At 53.6% G+C, this 9,248-nt stretch overlaps 1 protein-coding gene across 1 annotated transcript in view; it reads right to left on the minus strand.

Annotated features, from left to right (window-relative positions):
• Positions 1 to 53: 53 nt before the first annotated feature.
• PALD1 (phosphatase domain containing, paladin 1) overlaps positions 54 to 9,248 on the minus strand; it is a gene marked incomplete at its 5' end in the record, with an annotated part of 9,351 nt that continues 156 nt past the window's right edge. The window contains 12 exon segments of the mRNA XM_009871833.1: positions 54 to 160; positions 163 to 199; positions 1,231 to 1,386; positions 3,150 to 3,290; positions 3,467 to 3,538; positions 3,970 to 4,110; positions 4,396 to 4,593; positions 5,584 to 5,763; positions 5,861 to 5,977; positions 6,480 to 6,614; positions 6,874 to 6,969; positions 9,086 to 9,207. Of these exon segments, the coding sequence (XP_009870135.1) occupies positions 54 to 160; positions 163 to 199; positions 1,231 to 1,386; positions 3,150 to 3,290; positions 3,467 to 3,538; positions 3,970 to 4,110; positions 4,396 to 4,593; positions 5,584 to 5,763; positions 5,861 to 5,977; positions 6,480 to 6,614; positions 6,874 to 6,969; positions 9,086 to 9,207 (1,502 nt within the window).

Below are 9,248 nucleotides of genomic sequence, written 5' to 3' on the forward strand. Positions count from 1 at the left end.
CCAGGAAAAAACAGTGGGGGAGGACATACCCCTACACACCCGCCGCCCCAATCCTACACGAAGTCCCCGCGGAAAGGGCGAGAGGTGCCTGCCTGCGCTTGCCACCGGCCCCGCAGCGTGCCCAGGGGCTTGTCCTCCGGGGTTTCCAGCTCGGGGAAGGCCGATTCAGGATTTCATAGATGCCAGCTACCCCCGCCACCTGAAAAGTGAGAGGAAAAAAAGATTTAACCAGTCCCCACCTCCCACCACCGCAGTATCCTCCTAGTTGAAGATGCGCCGGGAAGGTCCCCAGCATCCCCCAGCATCCAGGTACTTACCCACCTCTCAAAGCTTTCCGCACCCCCCCTCCTAGTTTTCTTCCAGCCATGGTTTATATGTTTTCCAAAAGCTGCTTCCTTCGCTGCCGGGGTCAGCTGGCGCAGAGTTTGTTGGCTTTGGCACCCTCCCGCCACAAAGCTAACAACGGCGCCTTGTTTTTTGTTGTTGGGGTTTTTTTTTTCCCCTTTTGCTAAAAATGCAGGGATTATGCAGTGGGAAAGGGCGCTTTAGGGGTAAAAGGCTCCTTGTAGCAGCAGGTTGGGCGTTATTTCCTCCCTCCCTGCTCCGGAGGGGGAAAGCAGGCAGATGTCAACCCACGCATGGAAGATCAGATTGGATAGCAGGAAAAAATCCATTTATTTTTCAGCTGGCTCCCAATTTTCTCAGATGCCCAGCGCCAGCGTCCCCATCCTGCCCCAGCAAGGCAAGGCAAAGCACGTGGCTGCTTTTAACTACTCTTTCCTTTCACTCCCCTGACCCATTTGGCCGGGATATTCTATTTTTCATATGCCGCAAAGCGACCAGAGGTGAGTTTGGGTGCGAGGATAGACAACCAGGCTAACCAAGCTAGGTGAAGGAGCCCGAGGAGGTGGTGGTTGGCTGGTAGCCTCCCAGCCCCAGTGCCACAATCATGACCGGCAAAATAAAACCCTGGGAAACTTGAAAGAGGAGAAGAAGGGCTGGGAGAAGCAACCCCATCCACTTGGTGGGATGCCACCCATCTCCAGTGACCTGGCTTCCCAAGAGAGCCACCAGCCTGGCGATACCAGCGGGAGCTCACCCAGAGCACCCACGTCACCCTCAACAAAAGTATGGACCTCATATATATTTTGGGGGGGTCTGCTTCTCGGCACCCTGTAAATGCAAGGCTGAAAGAGGTCTCGCTGGAGGGCTGGGCGAAGAAAAACTCACCTCACGCATCCAAAGGCTGAAGGGCCGCTGCCAGGAGTCCTTCTTCTCCAGATGCAGGTAGGCGTTGAAGAGGATCAGGTAGATGTAGCGTTCCAAGTACTGCAGGCTCCTCAGCTGCAGCGTCCGCGTCTCCTTCTCATCCTTGCCCGACTTCCCCTGCAAGGAGGCAACAAACTGGTTGAGTTGCCCAGTGGTACCCACCTCCAGGAGAGTGCCCAATTCCTCATCCATGTTCCCATTCTCCAGCCCGCACGTGAAGTCTGGCAGTTAAGGACCCACAAAGACCTCCTGAGCTAGGGAAAAAGCCAGATATTCCACTGCGTGCCAGCCCTCCAACCCCGTTATCTCCCAAGACACACAGCCCAGCCCCCGTCTCACCTCCCGCTGAGGAGGAAGGACCGTTTTTGGGGGCAAAAATAAGTGCATCCTTCCAACCTGTTGCTGCTACGGCTCGGCACGCCAGGATTCTTTACCTTGTGGTTTCCAGCATATAAAACTTCCCCTTTACCACGCAGACCTCAAAAATAGATGAGGGATTGCTAAACGTGCTGCTGGGAGGTGTGCCTAGGAGCCATGAATAGATGCCCAAGTGCAAACCAGACCTGAAACTGTGTGAGCTCCTGCACTGCAAAGCACTTCCCCAGGGTAAAACACATCCCTGTTCCAGCATCCTCCAGTCAGATTCAGCCTCTGACACCAGAGGAGGAGAAGAGAACGCAGCAGCTACCCAGCACCCTGCTCCAAGGCTGGTGGCCAGCTCATCTCCATTTATTATTTTTAGAGAGAGAAAATATAGCTGGTTTGTTTTTTAAGAAAAGTAATGCCCATTCCAGGAATTAATAAATAAGGAATAAACAGCCACCCAGAGTAAGAGCCCGAATCCCACAGTCAATCCCGTGGCGAGTCCCACAGACCATCCCAAACAACATCAACTCCTTGCTCCAGTGTTGGTATTTGCAGAGGGCAGATCCTATTATCCTATAATTTATCATGGCATTATATTATCCTATTTGGTTTTTATCCTATTATCCTATAATTTATCATGGCATTATATTATCCTATTTGGTTTTTATCCTATTATCCTATAATTTATCACGGTATTATATTATCCTATTTATTTTTATTCTATATAAATAGTCAGGTCCTCAGTGGAGCTCAGGTTTTCTTGCCCAGCCCCCCTAAAAAAGCAGAGAGGACCCCCTAAACCAGGAGAGGCAAACACCCGGGGAGCTATGGACGTCACTAAGTGATTAAATGCTTTGGGTTTTCCTCCCTTCCGTTAATTGCAAACAGGGGTCAATAGAATCTGCGGGTGAGACCATCGCTGGGGAGGACATGGGTCGATTCAGCGCAGGCAGGGATGACGCCAAGCCCTGAGCTCAGCCCTTCCAAACCCATGAAATAGTTGTGTAGCTTAAAAAAAAAAAAAAAAGAAAAAAAAACCTAAAAGAAAAAAAATGCTCTCCCAAGAATGGGTGTTCTGAGCTCAGAGGAGCTGGAGGAGCCTTCAGGGCTGGGAACAGAGCGGGACAGACCAGCCCTGCCCTCTGCCGGCTGTGCACCGCTGGATGGATGGGATGCCGGGATGGAGGGAAGCTGGGTGGGATGCAGGACAGTGCCAGAGAAACAAGGTGCTGGGTGGGCTGCAGGATAGCACCAGGCGGGTGGGATGCTGCCCAGAATGTGAGATGCTGGGGGGCACCAGATGGGCGGGATGCTGGCAAGGATGCAGGGGGGCGTGAGATGCAAGACAGCACTGGGTGACGATGATCAAAAGAACCCTGGCACCTCTCCGGTGACATGCCAGAAAGCTTCAGCCCAAGAAACCATCCAGGCTGGTCCTGGAGCCCGGCTGCACCCTCTAGGATGGGAGGCAGAGGTGAGCAGCCCCGTGCCGATGGGGAAGAGGGCTCGCTCACCTGACGGTAGGTGCAGATGATGATTTCTCGGAGGTGGTAGTGCATGGGCGTCATGGTTTCGCTGACAGCGTCCAGGGCCATGTCCACCTCTTTCTTCATCCGGTGGCCATCGGGCAGGAGCTGGACCACCTTCATCACCATCTGGAGTGAGGGTAGAAGTGGCAGGGGCTTCATCAGGTACCTCCTTGCTTTGACCCCGCTGCTCTGTCCCTGCCCAGGAGAGGACCTGGTCCCTCAAAATAAGCAGCTGTGGCTAAGGTAGCAAGGAGTGGGCTCGAAGGGGGACCCCTAAAACAGAGTCAGGCCCAAGGACTCACCTCGAACTCCCCTTTGGTGTACTTGGCATCAGGCACACTCACGATTTCCTCCTCGCTCATCTCAGGGATGCCCTGGGGCAGTGAGAGAGGACCACAGTGTGGCTTAGGGGCTGAGCAGAAACGCAGATCCCCACCACACTCAAGCCACAAGCACCTCAGGCATCCTCCGCCTCCCCCCTACATGGGCAGAGAAGTCCAAAATTTTATGCCCATCTCCTCTGCAAGGAGGGAGCCGCATCTGTCCTGTGCTTAATTATTCATCCTGGGGTGGGAGCTCACAGGAACGGTGTAAAGGCTCACCGAGGACACATCCACACTTCTGGAGCAGTTGAGGGCTGGAGGCCAATCCATGGGTGTCCACCTCCAACAGCCCACCCTGGCCCTTCCCCACCCTCCTTTTAACCCTCCCTCTGTGCAACAGTTGCTGAGGGCTGGGCTGAGCTTCTCCAGTAGCCCCTGTTCCATCCCGACACCCAGAGAGATCTGCAGGCCCCGATACCCACATTGAAGTGCCAGAGGGTGAGGACAGCGATGACCATGGCCGTGGTGGTCCTGCCCCGGCCGCTGGAGCAGTTGAAAACGAAGGCTGCCCGTGAGTCTTCTGCCAGGGCGCTCTTCATCGCCTCCAGCAGCCGGTCAAAGTCCTGCCAGGGTTGAAGCCAGTGGGTTTTTATGGATGCCAGCTGCCTTGGGTCAGCACAGGCTGCCAATCCTCCTTCCCCCACCATGGGATCCCCCTTGTCCTACAGCCTCCAGGCTAAAATCCCCATCTCCTTGCCCCCCGATCCAGCCCAGCAGCCTCCTTCTCCATCCCTGGTCTGCATGCAGCACCTCCCAGAGGACCCCCTGCTCCTTGCCCCAGCAAGACCCCACAGCAGTAAGGATGGTTTGGGAAGGAGGCAGCAGCACCATCCTGTGGCCTGGGGTACCTGCTCCTTGGGAGCACAAAAGTCAGGGATGGGGATGCGGTGGTAGGTGAGCCCCTGGCAGGCATTCTTCTGCTGGTTGAATATCTCCTGCATGGTGAGGCAGCTCTTAAACATCTTCATCTGTTTCTCCACCTCCAGGTACACCTCCAGCCACTTCTGGCATTTCAGCAGGTCGCCCTTCAGGGTAGCTTCTAGTTTCTGCAGAGGACAGAGAAACCCTCACCCTAAGACCCTCTCATATTTTTCATATTTTTTTTTTTTTCAGATGCAGGCTGACATCCCGCTCAAACACCTACAGTTGACTCAAAATCCCACACCAGGCCCTGGCCACTGCTTCTGCCCAGGACCACCATCCCCTGACGTGCCTGACAGGAGCCTCAGGAGCATCATCTCCCAACACCCCGGGCAGCTCTTCCATGCAGCTGCTGGGGATAGACTCCTCCACAGCTTATCTCCTCTGGAAACCCAGCTGGGAACATCTGCTCTCCTTCCCCCGGGGTGCCTTTTACCCTCACTCTCAAGCCATGCTACAAATTCTTTGGGGTGGGATCTCCGCTTTGCTCTGCCTTGGCAAACTCTTGCGCAGTGAGAGCGAAGTCGGGAGGGACCCTTTATTTTTGCGGTCCAATAAAGAGCAGGTTGGCCACCTGGGTTTGCATCAGCCGGGATCTCCTCAGCCTCCAGCAGACACGGAGGACATGAGCCAAGCACGGCACCCAATACAACCACCTCGTTGTCAAAGAAAGTCCTGCCTGACCAACCTCATGCCTTCTTTGGTCAAGTAACTACATCAGTGGACAAGGGAAGAGCTACAGATGTCATCTGTCTGGACTTCTGTAAGGCCTTTGACATGGTCCCCCACAAGATCTTTCTCTCTAAATCGGGGAGATGTGGATTTGATGGGTGGACTATTCGGCGGATGAGGAATTGGTTCGATGACAGTGGTGGTCCAGATGGAGGTGGGTGACAAACGGCATCCCTCAGGGGTCCGTTCTGCGACCGGTGCTGTTTGATATCTTCATCAATGACATGGACAGTGGGATCGCGCGCACTCTCAGCACTAGTCACCTATCTGAAGATGTCCCTGCTTGCAGCAGATGACCTTTAAAGAGACCTTCCATCCCAAACCATTCTACGGTTCCATGACTCCCAGAATGATGAGCCCATCCTGGAGGGGCGGGAGCTCACCTCCAGCTGTTGGGGTGAGGCAGTGGGCACAGGAATCAGCTCCTCCAGGTGCTGAGGCTCCCGCACTGTATAGATCTGCTCGTTTCCCTCCAGGACCACTTCTTCCCGGAGGTTGATCCAGACGATGCGGGCGTGCTTCCTCTTGGCATCCATCAGGTAACGCAGGACGCTCCCCAGGGTCTGAGGGAGAGGAGTTCACGAGGGTGACGAGAGGAAGGCTGGGACCTCCCCCGTCATCGCGGGCGACACTGCCCGCCACAGAGTGCTTGCCCCTCACCTTGGAGCTGGGCTGTGCCGTCCCATAGACGGGCATCTTGGGCACCCGTCGGAAATTGGCCACACTCATCTCCTTGGCGGTGCTCAGCACATCCGGGCAGAAGCGTTCGTCTGCTACCTGCGGCAAAGAAAAGCCTGGGCAAGGGGCGCGCGACCTGCAGTTGCAACCACAAGCTCTTCCCACTGTGGTCTCAGCCCCGGAGAAGTCCCCCCAACCCTCCAAACCACAGGCTCAAAGCCCCACAGCTGCATTTCAAAGGTGGGAGATGCTCTTCTTGCAGCAAGACCACACCAAAGTAGCAGCGAGCCACCAACAACTCTGGCTTTCTTCGCCCCACTAAAGCCAAGGACCACCAAGGAATAGTTTTTGCTCCAGAATCTCAGTACCGGATGCATCCATGGGGCACAGGGGTCTCCGGCCACATGCCGAGGATGCCAACAGGACATGGACCTGAGAGCCCAACACAAAAGCTGGAGACCCCCACGACTTGCCTTAAAACCCCTCGCTTTTCCCACCCCACTGAATCTCTTGGAGACTGAGCACCCCAGCAAGGTGCCAGCTCCTGAAGAAAAACAAGGAGCAGCCAGCTCCATCCCTACACATCCGGGCGGGTACCCACCATAACTCGCGTCCCCTTGGTGATGAGGTCACCGGTGACGGTGAGCTCCGAAGAGTTCATCTCCGCCAGCAGCCGGTAGAGCTCGGGGTGCCGGCACATCCACCTGCTAAAGCTGAGGGCAAAGCCCAGGGGGTACTGCCGGCGAGGAGGGGGACACACACACACACCGTCAGCCTGGACTCGTACTCCCCTGCCCGGATCCAACCCACAACTCCACCACACAAAAAAAACCCAAAACATCCCAAACCTACATTTCAGAAATTCAGAAGTGGAGACCCCTTCCCTCCCACTACACGGGGAACCCGAAAATAAATAAATAAAAAAAAACAACAACAAAGGATGGGGTTTTTGGGTTGGGTGGTTGGTTTTTAGTCGGTTGGTTGTTTTTATTTACCTGCTCATGAAGGTAGTAATTGAAAGTGATCAAGTAGAAGTAGCGTTCGAGGCTCTGCAAAGTCCTCTGGAGGAAATACTCTTTGGTGCTGCTCCCCTGAAAGCAAAACGGGATCGGTGACACCCAGTGCCGGGCCAGGAGCCTGGGGAAAGAGCCCTACACAGGTGTCTTTGGGGCTGGCTTCAAAGAGAGACAAACAAGCAGCAGAAGTGCTGCTGGGGGAAAAAGGGCAGAAATGCTACTTAAGCCACTCAGAAGGTTTTTTGTGTGTTCCTGCTAACTTCACCAAGCCGTTTGTCTGGAAGGAAATTGCTTCCAAACATGAAGAGGAGGAGGGGAAAAAAAAAACCAAAACATACAAAACTAAATCTGATTTTTTTTTCCTTTTTTTTTTTTTTTTAACTAAACATTTCAAGTTTTCCATATTAAAGACATACATTCGCATTTCGCCTCAAACAAAATCTTCCCTTTAGCCCAAGGACACGCTGGGAATGGTTCCAATCAGATCCAAGGGCCATTGCTGTCCCCAGGGAGGGGGGAATACACTGTCCAGATGCCAATGGGAGAACCCAAGGGGAGGGGGTTGGTTAACAAAAGGTCCTTCCCCAACCCTGGCCAACTCTGTGGCCTTCAGAGACGCTCGAGTAGCATCACGCCTGGGGACAGAGGTTCCCACACCAGTGATGCTGTGCGCAGGGATGCAGGGAGTCGGCCGGAGACGTTGCCTCCCAGCTCACCCTCGTCTGCCTTTAAAGCCCGGGAGGACCCTCAGGATCTAGAGAGATGGCTTTGAGCATGCTCTCTTCTTCATCTTCATCTTCATCATTACCTGGGTAGCGCGAGGTTCCGGACTCAGCATCCTGCACCGAGATGTTACTCCTGCATCACCATCGCTTGAGGAATTAATTCTCTGCTTTTGCCCCCCAAACCAGGGCAGAAACCCACAACTCAGTGCGACATCATTCCTCCATGCCCAGAAAAAACCTTCCTCTCGACAAAATCAAGCGAGGCTCCGCTGGCTCACCCAGCAAAGCCCTGCTGCCCCGGGTCCCACCTGCAGCCCCTTCAGCCCTACCAAAACCCAGCTCGTTTTTTTTTTTTTGATCAGCTCCTCTTTCCTCCTCCTCCTCCCCTCCCAGCCCATTTTCCTGGCCTCTCGCCGCTGTTTAAACCTGCTCTCACTCCACACGGGCTTCAAATAAACACCCCTCATAGCTAATTTACGGCAGTTCCCTGGATGTTCCGTTTCCCCGGTGTCAAGGATGACATAGAGCAGCCTTCCTCAGCAGAGAAAAATCAGGGAAAGGCTTTGAGATGGCAGGAAAAATCCCATGCCCAAGCTTCCCCCGCTGTACAAGAAAGTACCTGCTACTGTACAAACATACTCAAATCCACCCTAAAAGGGAAAGGGGGCTAAAATTTGGAGTCAAATGCCAAAAAAAAGTGACTTTTCCCATGGCTTAATTGTTTTCATGGTGCTTTTCTGCATCAGCCTGTTCTCCTTGGCCGCACAGCACCTGGGTTTGCATTGCCCTTTACAGCCAGCCCCAGTGCCAACCCCTCCACGTTCAGGATTTAAATAAAAACTAATCCCCAAAGAGGCTGGAATCAGGGCAGTGCTTCCACCTGAGCATCCTCCATCCCTCCATCTCCTGGTGAGGAGCTGGCCTGTCAGAAAAGGCAGATCATGGCTTTCCAGCATGGAAAACTACCGCGATGGCTTTTCAAAACAAGGAGGGAAAAATAAAAATCCACAGATAGAAAATCTCGCCTTTTTGCTGCTACATTTGCAGGAAAAGCTCTAAAGCAATGACCCCTCTCAGTTCCCGAGGACCTTTACCAGCCAGGCTGGTATTGATTTTCCAACTTCAGAGCTGAGGAAACCAGGGCATAAGATATTATTTGCCCCTGAGGTCATCTACCAGAAGCAGCGCCGAAGCCCGAAATGGCCAGCCTCCCTCCCAAATCCCAGGCTGCTCAATATTATGGAAAGTAAAAAAAATAAAATAAAATTTAAAAAAAAAAAAACCAACAAAAAAAACAGAGAAAAGCTCCACAGTCTTCCAGGTGTCACATCCCTGGGAAATTTCCAGCTCACAGGAAGCTTCGGATTTGCAGAATTTACATTCTTCTCGTCCCCGCACCAAAACAATTCGATAAATTACCCCGCCTGGGCGGCTTGCATCCGAGTCGACCCTCTCACTTAATGTACCTGGATCTGATAGTCCTCCCCGATCCCTTCCAGCTTCTTCTTGTACTCGTAGATGGCCTCCTTCATGTCGTGCATCTCCGAGCAGGAGGCGATGGCACCATCCACCTGGCCAGGAGAAAGCGGAAAAATCACTCAGCGAGCCCCAGATTACAGTGGGGGACAC

The sequence above is a fragment of the Apaloderma vittatum genome, unplaced genomic scaffold (genome assembly GCF_000703405.1).
Source record: "Apaloderma vittatum isolate BGI_N311 unplaced genomic scaffold, ASM70340v1 scaffold25166, whole genome shotgun sequence".
Classification (NCBI taxonomy): Eukaryota; Metazoa; Chordata; class Aves; order Trogoniformes; family Trogonidae; genus Apaloderma; species Apaloderma vittatum.